The sequence below is a fragment of the Medicago sativa genome, chromosome 8 (genome assembly GCF_051527215.1).
Source record: "Medicago sativa cultivar Bolivia chromosome 8, Bolivia_mono, whole genome shotgun sequence".
NCBI lineage: Eukaryota > Viridiplantae > Streptophyta > Magnoliopsida > Fabales > Fabaceae > Medicago > Medicago sativa.
In genome coordinates, this window is record NC_140756.1 from 20,126,698 (window position 1) to 20,147,777 (window position 21,080).

The 21,080-nt window shown below is 34.1% G+C and overlaps 1 protein-coding gene across 1 annotated transcript; it reads left to right on the forward strand.

Moving 5' to 3' along the window:
- The first annotated feature begins 1,484 nt into the window (after window positions 1-1,484).
- LOC146897661 (uncharacterized) lies at window positions 1,485-17,593 on the forward strand. The gene is made up of 9 exons (XM_085736200.1): window positions 1,485-4,412; window positions 4,508-4,756; window positions 4,879-5,574; window positions 8,818-9,642; window positions 9,870-10,580; window positions 12,471-13,286; window positions 14,879-15,574; window positions 16,377-17,200; window positions 17,530-17,593. Exons 1-9 carry the CDS (start codon window positions 1,485-1,487, stop codon window positions 17,549-17,551), a joined length of 7,767 nt encoding a protein of 2,588 aa, XP_085592326.1. The 3' UTR covers window positions 17,552-17,593.
- The last annotated feature ends 3,487 nt before the right edge of the window (window positions 17,594-21,080 follow it).

Genomic DNA, 21,080 nt, shown 5'->3' on the forward strand with positions numbered 1-21,080 from the left:
TTGAATAAGGGAGACAGAAAAAGTTTAAATCAAATTGTTGGTTGGGTTCGCGCCGCCGCAGAATCTGCAGTGCCGTCGGATGACTCTCTCTCTCTTGTTCGGTACATCAAATTCAGTCTGAGACTATATATATTTATATATATATATATATATATATATATATATATATATATATATATATATATATATATAGACACACACACACTTTGAAATCCTATAAGCTTAAATGAAAAGAAGAAGACGCCTTGGAGTTGGCAGTGAATATTCTTATTGGGGCAATATTAAGGAAAAAAGGCCATTAGTGGAAATGTTTTATATAGTATCCGAGTTTAGGCTGGAAAAAAACACATTAGAGATGAACCTTTTAACAAGGGCGCTAATATGTTCATGTTTACATATAATAATGAACAAAAGTAAGGTTGGGTATTAATTTTTAGAGAAATCCTATATGGTATTTTCTTTTTATTTAATTCTTTCTCTCTCTCTTCGGGTCCAACGTCAACACTTATTCGATGTTCATTTTATAGGGTGTCGGATATTAGTGCAGCTTGTGTTTCTTGCAATGCAAGCAATCTAGGTTTTGGATGAATTATGGAGGAAGAAGAATAGAGTAATTAGAGGTTGTTATAGAGAGAGAAGAGAGTATTGGAAAGTTGTTATTTTCATTGATTGATGAATAGAGTTTACATAGTATTTATATACATGACTTAGGCTTTGTTTGGGAATTTGCAAGGGAGGGGAAGGAAGAGCTTTGGGGGGACAAAAATATAGGGGAAAATTGAGAAATCTTTCACTTTTTTTTAAATAGTATTTTTTTAGAAAGTGATAAATTAATGCTTATGATTAATTGATTAATATATTTTTAATTTTAAGAATATTATAACAACATATATTAAATGTGAAGAATTCACATAAACCCTCTCAAACCCCCCCAAAACCATCCACCAATACATTTTTTTTTTGTTGAAGGAACCAATACAATTTTTTAGTTCCCTAAATGAGGAGGGTTTTATATTTTGAAGAAAAAGAAGCCCCCAAAACCCCTCCTCCAAATGTCCTTTATTTTTTCCACTTACTCCTTCCTTTTTTTCCAAACCCTCTCATCTCTTCCCCTCTAAACTCGCAAACAAAACATTAGAGAACAGGTCTTCATGTAACTAACTAACAAACTTATCCAAATTATATAAAGCTAATCACAACTAACTCTACTAAACATTTTATCTAGTCAATATCGATTCCATTTTTTCTTTTGAGTTGATTATTTGTTTTACACGACAGTTCTTAATAAACTATTCATTTCAGTCATTTGTTTTTGTTTTCCAAAATCATCATTACTTGAATTTACTAATCTACTTTTGATTGTTGATTGATCAAATTCCACTTACCTTTCTTAATTACCTTTTTTCTGATATATTTCCACTCTCTGATTTGTCTGAAATAAAGAGATGTAGGTATACTTAGTTCAATAAAATCGAGAAGAAAGTATGGAGGCTGCATCCTCCAAATGTGTAGAAAAAGCTGTTGATTTTGTGTTGAACCTGTCTATTCGGCATGTGGGTTACATCTTCTATTACAAGGAAAATGTTAGTGCACTAAACAATCTTGTTGAGGAGCTAATTCTTGAAAGAGAGAGCCTGAAACATCGAGTAGATGAAGCTGAGGATAATCTTGGAATAATCGAAAGTGATGTCGCAGCTTGGCTTTCGGAAGTGGACGAAAAAAATAAAAATGAATTGGAGGCATTTAAAAATGATGAAGGCCACACGAAGACAAGGTTTTCCAGTGGTTTATATCGTTACTTGAGGAACAGACATAGACTAGGAAGAAAAGCAAAGAAGCTGGCAGTGAATGTCCAGGGGATATTAAGTAAAGCGTCAAAGTTTGAAAAAGTTTCCTATCAGCAAAAGCCAACATCTATGCATACTTCATTGTATAATGCTGACTATGAAGACTTTGGTTCCAGAAAAGATACAATTAAAAGCATAATGGAAAAACTAGAAGATTCTACAGTGAGAATGATTGGAGTGCATGGGCCAGGTGGTGTGGGCAAGAGCACTTTAATCAGAGAAATTGGTAAACAAGCTCAAGACAAGAAGTTGTTCAATGTGGTAGTTATAGTAGAAATAACTGACAATCCCAACCTGCGAAAAATCCAGGAAGAAATTGCGTACGTGTTAGGATTGAATTTGGAAGGGGAAGGTGAGACTGTGAGAGCAGACCGTCTAAGGAGGAGGTTAAAGAAAGAGAAGGAGAACACCCTTGTCATCATGGATAACCTTTGGGACAGAATAGACTTGAATAAGATAGGGATTCCATTTGACGATGATATGGATGATGATTCAAGCCGTCTGACAATTGAAGATATGAAAGGCCGTAACTTCACAATGGTGAAAAAAGGAAAATCTACTGGTGATTATAATGGGTGCAAAATTTTGCTAACTTCGAGAGACAAAAAAGTATTGTCTGATAAAATGGACGTCGAGTCAGTTTTCTATGTGGGGGAATTAAATGATGAGGAATCTCTAAAGTTGTTTAAGAAGGAGGCTGGAATACATGATGAAATGTCCACTTTTAAAAAGGATATTGTTCAGTATTGTGCAGGGTTACCCATGGCAATTGTTACTGTTGGAAGGGCATTACGAAAAAAGAGTGAGTCAGTGTGGGAAGCCACACTTGAAAAACTTAAAAAAGAGGAACTGTGTGGAGTGCAGAAATCTATGGAGATTTATGTGAAGATGAGTTATGATCATCTAGAAAGTGAGGAGCTCCGGTCCATTTTCTTACTTAGTGCTCAAATGGGTCATCAACAATTAATTATGGACTTGGTGAAGTATTGCTTTGGATTGGGTATACTTGAAAGGGTCTATACGCTATGGGAAGCTCGTGATAGAATATATACATCAATCCAAAAGCTAAAAGACTCGAGTTTGATGTTGGATGGTAGTTCCAATGATCATTTCAATATGCATGATATGATTCAAGATGCCGCTTTGTCTATAGCACACAAGGAGAAAAATGTATTTGCTTTGAGAAATGGCAAATTAGATGACTGGCCGGACAAGGATATACTCGAGAGGTGCACTGCTATCTCTATACGCAACTGTGATATCATTGACGAGCTTCCTAAAGTCATACATTGTCCTCAACTTAAGTTCTTCCAAATTGACAGCAATGATCCTTCTTTGAAAATACCTGAGAATTTTTTTGAAGGAATGGAAAAACGAGTATTAATATTGACTGGTTTTCATTTATCATGCCTACCATCTTCGATTAAATGCCTATTAAACCTCAGAATGCTTTGTTTGGAGCGGTGTGCTCTAGGTGAAAACTTATCCATCGTAGGAGAGCTGAAAAAATTAAGAATTCTCAGCTTTTCTGGATCTCAAATTGAAAACTTGCCAGCTGAGTTAGGGTTCTTAGATAAGCTACAGTTATTTGACATCAGCGACTGTTCCATAATGAAGGCGGTTTCACCTAATTTTATATCAAGGTTGACATCTTTAGAAGAGTTGTATATAAGAAAGAGCTTGATCAAAGTGGTGGTAGATGGAGAGCCAAACCAAAGTCAAATTTCATTTCTTTCTCAGTTAAAACATTTACACCAACTTAGGGTTGTAGACTTATTCATCCCAAGTGCTGCAGTTTTGCCTAGGGACTTGTTCTTTGACAGGTTAACTGATTACAAAATTGTGATTGGAGACTTCAAGATGCTTTCAGTTGGAGATTTCAGGATGCCAAATAAGTACAAAGCATCAAGATCTTTGGCATTGCTAACAGACGGCACTGACATTCACGCTCAGAAAGGGATAAAGTTGTTGTTTGAAAGAGTTGAAAATTTGTTGTTGGGAGAGCTAAATGGTGTTCAAAATGCATTTTACGAGTTGAATTTGAATGGATTTCCAGATCTCAAACATTTATCCATCATAAATAACAATGGCATTGAATATATTGTTAACTCAATAGAGCTGCTCAATCCTCAGAATGTTTTTCTCAATTTGGAATCTCTATGCCTCTACAAACTGAGGAAGATAAAGATGCTGTGTTATACTCCAGTTACAGATGCCTCATTTGCCAAATTAAAAACCATCAAGGTCAAGATGTGTACCCAGTTGAAGACTCTTTTCTCCTTTTACATGGTTAAATTTCTTGCTAGTCTAGAAACAATCGATGTTTCTGAATGTGATTCTTTGGAGGAGATTGTTGTTAAGGAAGGGCAAGCAAATTTTAATAAGGTCGAGTTTAATAAGCTACGCTCTTTAACACTACAATCGTTACCAATATTTACTAGTTTTTATACCTGTGTTGAGATGCCCTCTACAGAAGAGCAAATAACAAAAAGAGATCACATAGAAATTACTGTTGCAGAAGATGATCACAGTGTCATGGATCCCCTTTCACTCTTTGGTGAACTGGTATGATGCATAATATTCCTCCAGTTTTTGTTGATTTGTGATTTTTTTCTCTCTTTCATTTGATACAAATATAGTAATTCCGTGTGTTCTTGCAGATTGAAATTCCAAACCTGGAGAGTTTGAAGTTATCCTCAATCAAAAGCCATAGGATATGGAGAGATCAGCCTATATCAAATTTCTGCTTTCAAAATTTAATAAAATTAACTGTGAATGATTGCTATAACTTAAAATACTTATGTTCATTGTCTGTGGCTAGCAATTTTAAGAAATTGAAAGGCCTTTTTATAAGTGATTGTGGGATGATGGAGAAGATTTTTATCACTGAAGGAAACAGTATGGACAAGGTATGCAAAGGTGTAAAGTTGTAGTTGACTTAATGTTATGTATACAGTTCTTTCTTGCTCTTGTGCATTTTTGTTGAGTATTTGAGTTCATTGCCATATGGCTTTTATGCATCAAAATTCAGGTCTGCATCTTTCCTAAGTTGGAGGAAATCCACCTCACCAAACTGAATAGGTTGAAAGATATATGGCAAGTTGAAGTTGGCGCTGATTCCTTTTCTAGTCTCATTTCTGTGCAAATTGAAGAGTGTGATAAACTTGACAAGATTTTTCCTAGTTACATGACAGGATGGTTTGGGAGTTTAGACAGCTTGAAGGTTATTAATTGCATGTCAGTGGAAGTGATTTTTGAAATCAAAGATTTTCAACAAATGGATGCATCTAGGATGGACACAAACTTGCAGCTTATTGTGGTAGAGCAACTACTAAACCTGAAGCAAGTATGGGACAGAGACCCACAAGGAATTCTTAGGTTCAAAAATCTGCGGAATATAAAGGTTTCTGATTGTAATCAACTAGGCTATCTCTTACCAGCTTCTGTGGCCAAAGATCTAAAAAGGCTTGAAGGCATTTCGCTAAATATTTGTGATAGAATGGAGGAAATTGTTGCTTGGGATGATGGACCGCAAACACGATTAGTGTTTCCTGAAGTAACCTTCATGAAACTCTATGGCCTGTCAAAAGTTAAGCGTTTCTATAAGGGGGGACATATAGAATGTCCAAAATTGAAGCAGTTGGCTGTGGACTTTTGTGAGAAGCTGGACATATTCACAGCAGAAACCACAAATGAAGAAAGACCAGCAGTTTTCTTAGCTGAGGAGGTAAGGAACTATTAACTGCTATCTAATTGTTCCAACTCATAAGAATTACATATTTTAAATTGACATCAAGAAAACAAAATACCCAGTCTTGCAAGAATTTAAAACGAAAATTAATAGGGAAAGTAAAAGCTCAAAATTTTATCCAAAAGTGTAGCACCCACCACTAAACTCTTTTTTTGCTGACTGATATACTTATTAGACTTTAAGTATTGATAGTTAATTATTTCACGCACTCACACACAACTTAAATACGGAGAATATCATGCATGAAAGTCTTCTCCCCTACCATTTTTTATACGACTAGTTTAGAGACCCGGTGTTGCCCGTGTTAAATATTAAATAAGTTTTATAAGTTTGTATGCACGAATACACGTGTAAGTATTAAATTGAATTTATTTAAATTTACAATTATAATAATATCTTAAAAATAAATATAAATGATGAGATGAATGTCCAATGTAAGAATAAAAAGTGTAAAAAAATCAATAATGAATTAGTCCAAGTGGTAAGAGTTTTGGGGTCATGGGTTTGTTTCGTGGCCCATGCGTATGAGAGAAAAAAAATCGATTGAAAGTGAAGAAAGTGGTTGAAATATATGTACGTGTGTATATATATATGAGTCAGGATCCGTTGACACCAGGTGTCAACGGATTCGTTGACACCAAATCTCAACCATTCATTTAAGTTTGATCAAAGGCTCATAATTCTCATTAAAATATCTCCATAAATTTCCAACTTTCTTGGTGCACTGAATCACCTCCTTATTTTCATTTTAGGTAAATGAATATCGCTCTGATCAATTAGTGCCTGAAAGACCTTATTATTCAAGAATCGTTTATTCCTAAAAGACCTTATTCAACAATCATTTCTTTTGATTAGTCTCAAATTATCTACTATACAATCACCAATTATTCACACCCAGAAGAGTAATTATTGGTTGGTCCTTTGCATCTTCATTCACCCATGGCTAATTGCTCATATGAATCATAACCTATGTAAATTTACTAAATCAATTGAAATCCATTTGTATATTTTTATGTTTTTCTTCGATAGTTGGGATTTTAGGCTTGCAAAATATACATGAATGAAAAAGCAATTGCAGATCTGGATGCATAATAGATAAAATCAAAAGTTATGGTTTTGGTTAAATGAAAAAACCCTTCAAATTAAATAGAGCTGGCTGCCAATTATCGGTTCACTGAAAACCACAAGTTGCTATCTTTGATTGTTATGAATCAGGACTAGGAGGTGAGATCGGTGAGAACATACATGCTTTCATTGTTGTTCGTTTAATGAGTGTATAATCATATGAAAGTCTACAGAGAAGGCTCGTGTGAGTTAATTTATGAAACAATTACAGCCTTTGGATTAGAAAAATTGATGGTTGAGATTTGGTGTCAACGAATCCGTTGACACCTGGTGTCAACGGATCCTGACTCTATATATATATATATATATATATATATATATATATATATATATATATATATATATATATATATATCAATAGTATATGTATGAGAAATAATAAAATTGGTGTTTGACAAACCTGAAAAGGGAAAATTGTTAGATGAAAAGAAGGTTTGAGGTTTCTGCTTGTGCTCAAAATATGTAAATATGTGATTAACGAAAATTAATTTATTTATAGTTAACATTTGCATTAGAATATGCTGCTAAAAAATAACATAATAACTAATTGAACCCTTTTTTTTCCTAAAACATAAAAAATAATTGAATGGTATAGTGCTAAAAGATTAGTAATAACTAATTGAAGCTTCTTTTCCTAAAAACAAATAAACAAATTGTAGTCTTTTAATCATAAAATAAGATCATATATATAAACTTTGTTGAAAGTATTACGTGTAGTTTGTTGAGATATTTCTGCTACATAAAATATTAGAAATTCAATAAAAATTTAAAGAAAATATTGAGTGGATAAGATCAAATTGAGATATTTATGTTAAATAAAATATTGGTTTCTAAAAATAGAAAAAATAATAAAAATATTGAGAATGAATGTGGAAGTGACACGTGGCATAAAAAACATTACTTTATATATATATATATATATATATATATATATATATATATATATACACCATTGATTTATATTGATGTGTAGTTTGTTGAGATATTTCCCACCACAAAAAAAAAGTTTATTGAGATATTTCTGCTACATAAAATATTAGAAATTCAATAAAAATTTAAAGAAAATACTCAATGCATATAAGATCAAAAGTTTGTTGAGATATTTATGTTAAATAAAATATTGGTTTTTAAAAATTGAAAAAAATAATAAAAATATTGAGAATGAATGTGCAAGTGACACGTGGCATAAAAAACCTTACATTGTATATATACTATTGATTGATTGGTTTTTAAAAATAGAAAAAATAATAAAAATATTGAGAATGAATGTGGAAGTGACACGTGACATAAAAAGTCTTACTTTATATATATACTATTGATTGATGTTACCATGTATGATTAGATCATGTAGCTTTTTATGTAATCTATTGACACTTTTCACAACCAATTCACTTGTGTCAAAACTACATCATCATTATTGTTGTTGTTATTATAGAAAATCCCTCTAAAGGCATCTAGTCACATATCCCCTTTATATGTCTCCCTTATTATTCCTTTTTTAAGAATAAAATTGTTCAAAGTCCCACACATTGGATGCTATATTGCCCAAAATTAGGTTTTATAGGTGGGAGACATCCCTCGCCTCTAAGCTAGTTTTGTGGGATTGCGTTTGGTGCATCCCAAATTTTAAGATGGTTTTAGAGCCTATTAAAAATACAATGGGCAACCTTCTGGCGGGCCATCCATATCATGTCCAATTGTAGGCGTGAGTGGGGTGTGTTGAGAGCCTCATATTGAATTGTATATGGCCTGAAATAATGTTTTTAAGTGGAGACATCTCTCACCTTAAAAACCATTTTGTCGAGTTAAGTTAGATCCAATCCAAAACCAAGAAAAATAAAATGGCATATGACCGAAAAAACTAGCAATTAAGAAAGAGAATGTTACCACTTACAACAATGCTAGCAACACAATATAAAATTATGACATATTCTTTTTATTATGCATGCTCTATCATTAAATGAAATTCATGCAGATCTCACTAAATTAAGTGGGTCCTCCATACTGTGGGATGTATGTGTGGATTCTATTCATCAATAGTTTTTTATTTTGAGATTTCCTTCTTCTTTGTACCTTTATTTCATTGTTTTCTAGGTAATTTCCAACTTGGAGTTCATGGAAACTGGCTTAAAGGAAGCACGGTGGTTAAAGAGCAACAAATGGAAGTACCGAATGGACTGTATGAAAGAGCTTAGCTTGCGCTCATTGGAGAGTATTGAACTTCTCTACTGGTTTCTGGACAGAATGCCTAATCTAGAAAGGCTAGACTTGCTTTTCTCTGACTATATGCTCGAAGAGTTAGTCCCACGTGAAAACATAGCACCACAAGAAAGATTGGGAACTGTATTACAGCTCAAGACATTGTATTTGCAGTCATCAGCGATAAAGGATCTAGGATTTGACCGAGACCCACTTCTACAAAGACTAGAGCATTTGCTCTTATTTAACTGCCACAGTTTGGTCACTTTAGCACCTTCCTCTCTATCTTTGACTCACTTAACATATTTGGAAGTACACTCTTGTGGTGGATTAATGAATTTAATGGCAATCTCAACAGCTAAAAGCATGGCTCAACTTGCAAAAATGAAGGTGATCGAATGTAACGTACAGGAAATAGTAGCCAATGAGGGAAATGAAGAAGACAGAGTGATTGAAGTTGTATTTAGAAAATTGGTTTTTTTAGAGCTGGTGAGATTAAAAAACCTTACAAGTTTCTGCAGCTACAAGAACTGTGAATTTAAATTTCCATCATTGGAAATATTGATTGTGAGAGATTGCCTCAGAATGGAAACATTCACTGTGGGTCAGACAACAGCACCAAAGCTACAAAATATACACACCATTGGAGGAGAAGAGGAAGAGAAACAATATTGGGAAGGTGACTTGAATTCCACTATACAAAAAGTTTTCAAAGACAAGGTGCTTATTCATTAAATACCAGATTCTCTCATCTTAATTTTTTACTTTTTAATCAAAATAATACCGATTCCATTTATATATTTTAGAATCTTAGTCTAAACATTATAGTCATATTTTTGATTTATAATAAATAATTTAGCTTGTTGAATATTTGAGTCTTAACTCACAGCACCTTCATTTCTTTGTAATTCTTTAATAATTTTTACTTTATTTCTTTGATTTTACAGATTTTTTTCAGATATACAAAGAAACTGAACCTTTATGATCATCCTGAATTATTAGAACAAGTATGGCATTGCAGTGATTTGGTGCATGAGTACATGTTTCACAACTTGACATCTTTGGTGGTATCACAATGTAACAATCTAGTGCATGTAATTCCATCTCATTTACTTCCTTGCTTTGGTAATTTGGAAGAGTTAAACGTAATAGGGTGCAGTGCTGTGAAAGTCATATTTAATATAAATGACACAAGGGCAACAAAAGCTTTGGGAACATTTCGCTTGAAAAAATTGATTTTTTCCTATCTACCAATCCTGGAGCATGTATGGGACAAAGATCCAGAAGGAAATTTTTGCCTTCAAGTGCTACAAGAAATGAGTGTTTCAAGATGTCATACCCTTAAATATTTGTTTCCTGCATCGGTGGCTAAAGATCTTACTAGACTTGAGATGCTTAGCGTAACAGACTGTAAAGAGTTGGTAGAAATATTTTCAGAGGATGAAATACCTGCAGAAGAAGCAACTAAAGAGTTAATGTTTCCTTCTCTGACCTCATTGTACATAGTAGAATTGCCAGGGTTCAAATACTTTTATCGTGGTTTACATAAGTTAGAATGGCCCGTGCTAAAAGAATTGTATGCATATCATTGTAACTTGGTGATACTCGAATGTCAAGAAGATCATCCAGAGGAGCAAGCCCTGATTCCAATTGAAAAGGTATGCTGAAAGTATTCTATGCCTTCACAACTTGTTTATTCGAATGAGAAATGTGCTCCTTTATAGGAGAGAGTAAGTAATGACACTCCATATATAAATTAAGGAGTGATTTAAGGAAATGAAATAAAATAAAATAAACATAAAATCAAATACTATTAAGATTAATAATAATAATAATAATAATAATAATAATAATAATAATAATAATAATAATAATAAAATATTTCAGTACTTCTCACAACTTGGTCTGAGGTGGTTAAAAATAGTTTCGCTTCCCTAGATAATATAGAGTATACCCAACCCAGCGGCATCACATTGACGAACCTATAACCGGATAATGTATCTATCACTGAAATCTATTCCTGATCTGGCCGGTGAGGATGAGAGGCAACGGTGGCTAAAGTGCTCTGGTGCGGTGGAGCGAAAGGTGCCTGCAGGCACGTTAGCACTCCAACGCTCAAGTCAGTTATGGAACTGAGAGAGAGAGAGAGTGTGTAAAAAGTGTGGTGAAAAGTGAATCGTACCTTGAGGGTGAAGATAAGTCACCCTTATACAGGGGCGAGTGAGAATAACCGTCTCTGGGATATGCGGTGTGTGATTACGGAGCGGTTAGAGGACAAGTGTAGGTTGATTGACGCACGGAGGCATGCTCGAATGTGATGCGGTGCACTGATATTGGCGTCCTTCAGGCGTCGGCGCGTCGCGCCTTAGTGCGGTGGACGTTTGGCCCACGTGTCATTATGGGATTGGCCTTCTGGCCGGTCCAGAACAATTCCTATTTTTCTTTTTTTATTCAATGGATGATATTTAAACAATTAATCTAATTCCTAAAGCTCATCAACTCTGAAGCATGGTACTTGTAAAATTGTGAAGTACCCGTATCGGGTACGCGTATGTACTCGTAGTACTCTATTTTTGCTATTTATTCTAGTGTTATATGTGCATGAGTTTTTTTTGTTGTTGTAACCAACTCTAATTTTCAACTTTTAAAACTTTTATGGTGATGTTTTTGTTGTAAATTGAAGAATTTATCTGTCTCATGTTATATTATATAACAAAGCTCATGATTTTATTGATGTACCCTGTACCTTATTAATTTTCATAAAATTGTTGTATTCTCGTACCAGGTACTGTACCCGTACATATGCAACATAGCTCATCAATATCCAATTCTTCCATGCTTTGACTCATACTTTGTTGTCTAGTGATGGACTAATAATAAACAGATATAGTTTTATAACAATTATGGGATTTCAAATATTTTTTAGAATACTTCTTAAAGGCTTCTTGAATATGTACGTTTATGTTAAGGAAGGGTAGAAAAGGGAAAGAAAAAGGAAGGAGTGGGTGTGCAAGAGGGACAGATGGCAGGAAATGAGGAGAAAAATGATGAACTAAGATGAAATGTAACTAATAATAATTGTACAGGTAGCAGCTTGGGAGTGGTGGGGATCGAGAGAATCAGTAAGGAGAATGTGAATATAATGGAATTGAGTCAATGAGGAAAGGGGGTTAGTTTTGGAGTGAAAATTGGGACTGGGGGAGCGAGAGCCATTCTCCACTCAGTAGGGGATATTCCCAGTGGAATTATCATTCGGCCAGCATTTCAGTAGCCTTTACATTTTTTATTGTTGCAGGGAGAATTCTCTCCATCCATTGTATTCCCTCTTAAGCAAATAATACATTAATTCCTAGAAGGATCTGCTTCTGTATCTTCTACAATCCTTCGTATTCACTCTTTCATATTCAATTATCCCTTCAGTTTGATCCTATTAACATCAAATCTTTATTTTAATAGAAGAGTTAGTTCTATGTAAGTTGTGTTTGTCTATACATCTAATATATATATATATAATTTCCTTTATTTGTTTTTCCTCATTGGCTATCCAGATTCCTAGTATGAAGCATTTATCATTTGGTATTGGAGACACCAGGGTTACATGGAATCCCAAGTCTTGTAAATTAGAATTTGAAAAACTGCAATGCTTTCAACAAGAGTCAGATAGTGTTCTATATCGGTTCCTTGGCATGTTACCCATTATAAGAAAGTTGGAATTCAGATATGGTTTACTTGAAGAGTTGTTCTCTGCTGAAAGACCTAATGCTGATTACACAAGATTCCTCTTGCACCTAAAAGAAATAGAGTTAAATAAGATTTTTAATCTCAACTCCATTGGTTTAGAGCACTCTTGGCTACGCCCCATTCTTGAAAATCTCCAAACATTAGAAGTAAGACGCTGCTATCGTTTAATAAACTTGGTACCAGACATGGTATCTTTCTCCAGCCTCACATATTTGGCTGTAAATATATGTAGTGGAATGCTATATCTGTTTACATCGTCAACAGCCAAAAGTCTGCGCCGACTCAAAGTAATGAAGATAGAATTGTGTGAATCAATGCAAGAGATAGTGTCCACAGAGGGGGATGAATCAGGTGAAGACAAAAAGTTAATATTTGAGGACCTCCACACTTTGTTTCTAAAAGATTTATCTAAGCTAAGGTGCTTTTACCCTGGGAATTTTTCCTTGTGCTTTCCATCCTTGGAGAAAGTGTCCTTGATTCAATGCATCTGGATGAAAACTTTCAGTCCAGTCAACAAGATAGATCCAACCAAATTGTCTTCTGGAGTTACATTCATCAAAGATAAAACACCACAATGGGAAGGTGATCTGAATGCTACAATAGGCAAGAGGTTTGAGGAAGAGGTATGTACAGAATCAATAACATATATACTCTTACGGTTGTTGATCAAAATACATTATTACAAGTATTCATGTATAACACAATATTATTAGAATTTAGATTTGCTTATATTATTATTAAGATTAGCATAAGATTGTCAATTTGAATTATTTCAAAAATTTAGTCAATCAAATTAAAATTGAGTTTATATATATATGCAACTAATTACAATTGTAAACACAATCGATTTGAATTTTAAAAAAATTCAAACCAAAAATTTATCTATAGGTCATATTGATTATTTATTTTATAAATTCTGGTTAAAGTGTGTTGGACACAATATTAAAGAATTGAAATAGAATTTACTATTTTTATTAATTAGTTAGTAAAAAAGTAAATGTTTTTGTTTATAATATTAGATGTTAGTGTCCTGGAAACTATGAAGCCCCGATACTTCAAAATGGATGACGTACCGTATCCCCTGCGTATCCTGCACCGATACCTGTCTGATACTTCCCGATACGTATCAGGAGAGTATCTGAAGATTAAATTTTATTTTTTAAAAAAATAATTATCCGATACTTCCTAATACGTATCAGGAGAGTGTCCGATAATTATCCTGCACCGCTACCTGCCCCGATAGTTCCCAATTAATGTTAACTAAAATAACTTAACTCTCGAGTACTGTTCTTTTTTGGATATAGTGCTTCTTTTTTGGATCGATATAGTATAACATTAACAATGTTCCTTTTGATATAGTATAACACTGATGGTGCTCTTTTTGGGATATAATGTGTATGTCATTGACTAATCATCACTCTCTTAATCGTCAATATTATTCATATTTATTTTGATGTGCTACGAGCCTATGACTGGTTTCTTTTGTTTGTTAATATATTTGCATATTAAAAAATGGTTATAATTATGTTGTACATTTAATTATATAATATTTTTTATTAACGTATCTCAGCCGTATCGTATCTTGATTTTTGAAATTTTTATGTATCGACGTATCGGTGCAGCATCATATCTGTATCGTATCTCGTATCCGGGTATCACAGCCTGGAAACAACCTCTTGTGTAAAAAACGGGGTAAGGTTGCGTACAATACACCGTGCTGCCCTTTTTATAATATTAGATGTTAGTACAATTCATTTGATATTTTTATTTTTAATTTCTTAACACATCAACACATGTTAACAACATACTTATTTGATCTCAGAATACTTAGCTCTACAAGTCTGTTTCCCTTGCTTAGTGTATACATTGTTGATGATTTACAAGGTGCTAGTCTACCTTTCTTGATTGCTTCGGGTATGTTTGAGAGTTGGGTTTTGAAGAGGGAGTTTTTGGAGGGATAAGTCTATTTTGGTATATATTTGATATTACAAGGCCATCATTAAACTGCATGTAGTAAGCTGTTATGGTCTATACAAAAACTCAAATCCCCTAAACCTGGTTTAATTACAGCCTTAGAAAAAGTCAGATTTAAAAATATAACCTTTTGAACAAATTTCTATGTTTGGAAAATGAAATGAAATTACAATTCCACATCTCAATTCTTATTGACCTTGGTAAATAGCAAGTAATTTTTTCTACTCTATTGCATGTGCAGATTTCTGATTATGCACCAAAAGGAACTGTTGTGAGTCTCTTTGATGAACCAGTACTACAGGATGTATGGCATGGCTTGCCAGTCCCACACTCTTGCTTTGGAAATTTGGAGGAATTAATTGTGGACGGGTGCCAATTTTTGTCTGAAGTACTACCATCCAATTTACTTCCTTTCTTAACAAAAATGGAAAAGTTGGCAGTTCGAAATTGTGGTTTTGTGAAAACCATATTTGATGTGAAATGTATAACAGAAGACAGAAAAATGACAACTAAGGGACCAGCCCTGATTCCCTTCCCTTTTTCCCTGAAGGTATTGACTTTAGAGCAGTTGCCAAATTTGGAGAATGTTTGGAATGAAGATCCTCATGGAATTCTAACAATTGAACTTCTAAAACAAGTATATGTTGATAAGTGTAAAGGCCTTAGAAGTTTGTTCCCAGCCTCAGTAGCCAAAGATCTTGTGAAACTTGAAGATCTACACGTGAAACACTGTGAAGAGCTGATGGTTATTGTTGCAGAAAATAATGCAGATCCCAAAGGAACAATTTTGGAGCTTTCATTCCCTAGTGTGATCTCAATGACACTACTAGAATTGCCAAAGCTCAAGTGTTTTTACCGTTCACTTCATTTTGACACGTTGAAGTTATCCACACATCAAGAGTCACATTCTGAAGGTGAAGTGATCGATATTGAAAAGGTATCATTTCTTTACAACTCTCCTTGATGCAGGATCCCGAATGGTTCCTAAAAACCGAACTTAATTTCCTTCTTACTTTTATATGAATGGTATTGACATTTGTTGAATGTCCAACACTAACTAGAGATATGACCTTGGTAGTGCTTATAAAGTTATAATCATGGTTTTAAAATCAAGATTCCAATTGTAAATCAAAAACCTATTTTTTGAGTTATGAATCAAATCGTATTATGAATTGTAGGAGACATGATCAATAAAAATATAACATTTTAAAGTAAAAACAAGTGATATAGCTAAAATGTAAGCTGATATATCATTTTAAAGTAAAATAGAAATGAAGTATTCTTGTTAATTATGAACTTTTGTATGTTTTACACATCTACATAAATTCAAATATTATACTAACTAGACTATTAATAATGATGTATTCTTGCAAGCCATTGTACTATATCATACATACATATCAATGGTGCTTAAATTGTTTTAAAGGCCTTTATCATCTAAAACGATTTTTCATAATCATATATTCTTCATAGGGACCATGCGGACCTTCTTAATGATCTCCACTCCAACCTTCCACCATTTTAAATAGAATACTTCACTTTCTTTTAAAAATGTAAAGGTTTTTTTCTTTTAAGCTAACTTGTTTGCCCATATTTTGTTGAAATAGTTAATCTATCAATAACTATACATTGAGCATCTTGTAGCTTGAAAGGTTCATTATTTCATTATATGTAAAAGAGTTGGATCTATAACCGGCTCCCTAACCTTCTTTTGCTTGATCGTTGGTTTATCTTTGTAGCTTACACCCAATCTGCAGAGCTTGTTACTGAGTGAGAAAGAATTGAAGATTATTTCGCAGAGAAACCTCTTGCACAAATTAAAAGCTCTTTATTTGGAGTGCTTTCATGTTGAATCAGATGTATTTCCATATGCATTTTTACAACAGGTGCCTAATATACAGAAGCTTGCGGTGTCTTGTAGTTCCTTCACGGAGATTTTCTGCTTTCAAAGGCCTGATGTGGTCTATACAGAACTCCTATCCCATCTGAAAGTTTTAACATTGGATTTACTTATGGAGCTCGTTTCCATTGGGTTAGAGCACTCTTGGGTTGAACCCTTAATCAAGAATCTAGAAACATTGGAAATAGCTAGATGCTTTCGTTTAAGGAACATAGCAGTATCTACTGTATGTTTCTCCAATCTGATGCATTTGTTTGTGTCTGACTGCAACGGATTGGTAAACTTGTTCGCATCCTCAACAGCCAAAAGTTTGGCTCGACTCAAAACAATGGATATTATATGTTGTGAATCAATACAAGAGATAGTATCTCATGAAGGTGATGCATCGGATGAGGATGAAAAGATAATATTTGAGGAGCTCCAGGCTTTGTATCTTAAAGATTTACATGAACTCAAGTGCTTTTATTCAGGGAATTTTACTCTGTGTTTTCCATCCTTGGAGCACGTGTTTGTAATCAACTGCCACAAGATGGAAACTTTCTGTCCAGGTACTATCAATGCAGACAAGTTGTTGGGAGTTAAATTTCAGGATATCTCAGATGATGTCCCATTGGAAATTGACCTCAACTCTACCATACATAAGGAGTTTCTGGCACAATGCAAGTATGTTTTAACTTTTCTTTTTCGTTTTTTGAAGATAGAAACTTTAGTTTTTGAACACCTTTGTGTACCATTTTAGTAATTAGGTCAATTTTTTTGGATGGGAAGTACATTGTATTTGTGAGCAACCATCACATATATACTGCTAATATTTTCACAATGGAAGTTCAATTAATGAGTTTGCCTTGTCAATAACTCCCAATTGAAAGCAAACCAGCAAGGGGAGATATTAATTTTAGCTTGAAAAATAAAATATTACCATTTCTATAGTTAAAGAACCTTTTTTTTTTCCTTCATTATTATCAAACTAACATCACTGTTTTTGTACCTAGGCTGACCCTAATAACTCGGTAAGACCGTAAGAGGATGCATGACGTTGATAAAGACTGTTGAATGGTAAGAGTATTAATTTATTTTGGAGAGTGATATATGACATTACTTTATTTTGGGGAGGGTTGTGTGTGTGTGTGTGTTTAATCCAATCGTAATACCTTAAAAAAAGAAAATGATTTGTACAGGTTGTTTACTGAAATATGATTTAACACATTTGTTAAATTTTTTACACTAAGTGTATAGTTTATTAAACTCTAGATTTATATGTTAGTATATTAATAATGTGTGTGACTATTATAAGATGTAGAACTTATATTCTTTTTATAATTTGACAGGTGAGGTCCAACTCCAATACCGCAGCAAAATAACTGGAAAATGAGGTTGATGGTAACGACAGTTGATGAAGAGGAACGGATTTTTCCAGTGGTCATACTTTTTACTTTATTATATTTGGATTTATTCCAGTGTTACTATGTTTTGTGTTTAAGAAAATAAGTACGGTTGTGTGGTTTAAGTTACAAGAAGTTTATTGTTCTATATATTAATGTAACAATGTGTGTGATTGTATGCAAGTTTATTGGCTGGCTGCCATGAAGAATAAATATGGCCTTGTATTGTTTGATATATGTACTGTTAATTATAAAAGAAAATACTGTATTGTTTGATAACAAACTCAAGAACATTTTTCAGTATGATGTATTGGTTCCATTTGTTTACTCTTAATTTTGTCCATTTATTTCTAGTTTCAGTTTCACTATGGATGTCATTTAAGGATACATTAATGTTAAAATACACTAAAGAATCAGTTTAAGTATATTGCAATGACTGACCATTTGGTAGGAAAACCGAAATCGGCTGAATTGTTCGATAAGCAGAGAGGAAAAGTGTGAGGAAAAGATTATATGATCAGTAATTTCTGAATCTGAAATTTAGGATCATTTACTAAAGTTAGGAGATGTGATGGAGTGATTGTATGAGCTGACAAGTTTTGAGGAGTGGGCAGCATCAGTAGGGGAAGCAGAGGGTAACGGTGCAAGAAAACTTCGAATTTATTTTTTGCTTAAACCCAAAACCATGTTGTTGTCATCTGAATCAACTTCTTGTGCAACAGAATCAGTGCATACACTATGAGAAGCATTCTTGTATCTATACCTTGGAGGAAGACCATGCTTGAAGTAGCATGTGTCAATAGCATGGTTGGTGCCATTACAATGTGTTCATGTTTTGAAGACCCTTAGCTTGTCTTGCAAGAAATAACTTGAAATCGGGCTTGACCTGACATGGAAGTCTTGCTTGCCTTGTTTTGTCTTATTACCATGTTATAGATACGGAGTTTCCACCAATGTTTAATGGTGACTAATCTCTGTCAGAAAATCTATAGGATACACAAGGTGGATTGTCCTCCTTCCAACATGAATTTCTTCATACATAAGAGTCTTAGATCGAACCCTTGCCTTGTTTAAATAGCAAAGTGGTGGCGGTGGTGGGTATTGTGGTGGTGGTGATGGGTACTGTTGGAACAAAATGTGTTTAACAATGAACCTTAAAGAGTTTTGATGATAACAAGGTATTAAAAATTGTAAATTGGACTAGCTAATATTTGTTCAAGTGTACAGGACCATAATTATAAAGTCACATCATCATTGGTTCTGAATGAGCAAATAAAGAGCAAAAGAAAATGAAGCTTAGATGATTCTGAAGGCAAAGCGCTCCTGAAGTCAAGCTGCTCCTGAAGAAATAGCGCTCCTGAAGTAAAGCTGCTCCTGAAGAATAGTGCTTCTGAAGACAAGAGGTCCAGAAGCCACATCATCAGAAGCTGCGTCATCAGAAGCTGCAGAAGTCATATCATCAGAAGCTGCCTCATCAGAAGCTATTTCACCAGAAGCTGAATCTCAACTGGATTTGCAAGAGATTCAAGAATTGAAGAATTATCAATGCAAAAGCTGTCCATTGGATTCGAAAACACAAACAAAGGATTAGTGGAATTTTGCAACGGTCATTTCAAAGATGTTTGAAGGCTTGTGCTTGCATTTTGGACGAAAGCGTTGACATTGTACTTTGTACGAATTGTACAACCACGTTCTCCACTACTCTGTTTTGTGTCCACGCTTCAAGACAAGAAAACAGCTCCAGAATACGGTCTCGCCTGCATATATGTTCCCTTGGATAAGGAATGGATTTCAAATTGGTTCTTCATAGGACAACAACCAAATCAGGTAAAAGATCATTGGTGAAAGATCAAGCTTCAACTAACGACTCTTTGGTGTGCTGGCAATTTCATAGCGTCTCTTTCACACCTCTATATAAAGGAGTGAAGACCTAGAGAATTGGTAATGCAAGAACGCTAAACGAAAGACTCACAAGATTTTCACAAGTACCAAACCTCTGCTGAAATTGTTCTGCATTCACTTAGAATTTCTGTGTCTCAAAGTCATATCTTAGAAATTCTTAAGTTCATTGAGTCTGTATCTGATTTGTATTGTGAGCACCTCTGATTGTATATCAAGTGTTCAACCTTAAACAATTTTCTGTGTAATTTTGTTTAGTTAGGAAGTCTCTTGCAGTTGTGCTTGAGCAGGAAGTCTCTTGATTGTGTTCTTGAGCAAAGGATGTAACGCCCGTCTTAATTATTCGATTATTTAAAAATATATTTATATATATGATTTACGTGATTTTCATGATTGATATGTGTGAATTTTATGATTCATGAAGTTGAGTGGGTTACATGATTTATAACTGCATAATGTGGAGTATTTTGTTGTGGTGAAGTTGCTAGGTTGTTATGACTTATTTTATTATTAAATAAAATAAGATTTGACAAATAAAATAAAAATATTAAAAATTGGGCTGTGTGGTGAGATGAGCAATTAGTAGTGATAAGAGTAATTAGGAAAGATAAATAGACAGACATAAGTTAAGAAAAGTAGTACGTACGTTTTTGGAGAAAAAGTCAGAAAGAGAGAAGAACCAAGGAGAGCTGCGATTCTGCTATTATCAGGTAAGGGTGAGACTAATTTTCAATATTATTAAGGGTATAATTCTATAGGATGAATTTAGCATGATTAGGTTAAGTTTTGGTGAGAATTGAGAATTAGGTTTAGGATCAATTTTGATGAATGAATCAAGAACAGATGTTATATTGATGCAAAATTAGTGTACAGACCTTAGATATGACTTAAGATGATAATTAGATGCTATTTGGATGAAGGAATCATGAATATAGGTGAAAAGTTGTGATTTTTAGGTTTCTGGCCGTACTGACATTCATCGCTCGCACCTGCGAGCAAGAACACTCGCATCTGCGAGCTAGAACCCAGAACTCGCAACTGCGAGCAACACAACTCGCAACTGCGAGTGACTTGTGAGCTCGCAACTGCGAGCAGAATAACTCGCCACTGCGAGTAAATACGTAGGAACCCAGAATGCACACTTTGCTCGCCATTGCGAGTGAAGTTACTCGCAACTGCGAGTTAGGCTGTTAGTTGCCCAAAATTGTCCCGATGCGATCCTTTCGCACGTATAGTCTTGAGCTGACCTTAGAAGTAAGAAT

Bases quoted from the DNA above. Each gene is read 5' to 3' on its own strand.
- LOC146897661 (XM_085736200.1), top strand. From the start codon at position 1,485: ATGGAGGCTGCATCCTCCAAATGTGTAGAAAAAGCTGTTGATTTTGTG. The intron at 5,575-8,817 runs GTAAGGAACTAT...ATTGTTTTCTAG, and splicing joins CAGTTTTCTTAGCTGAGGAG to GTAATTTCCAACTTGGAGTT. The intron at 13,287-14,878 runs GTATGTACAGAA...TTGCATGTGCAG, and splicing joins GCAAGAGGTTTGAGGAAGAG to ATTTCTGATTATGCACCAAA.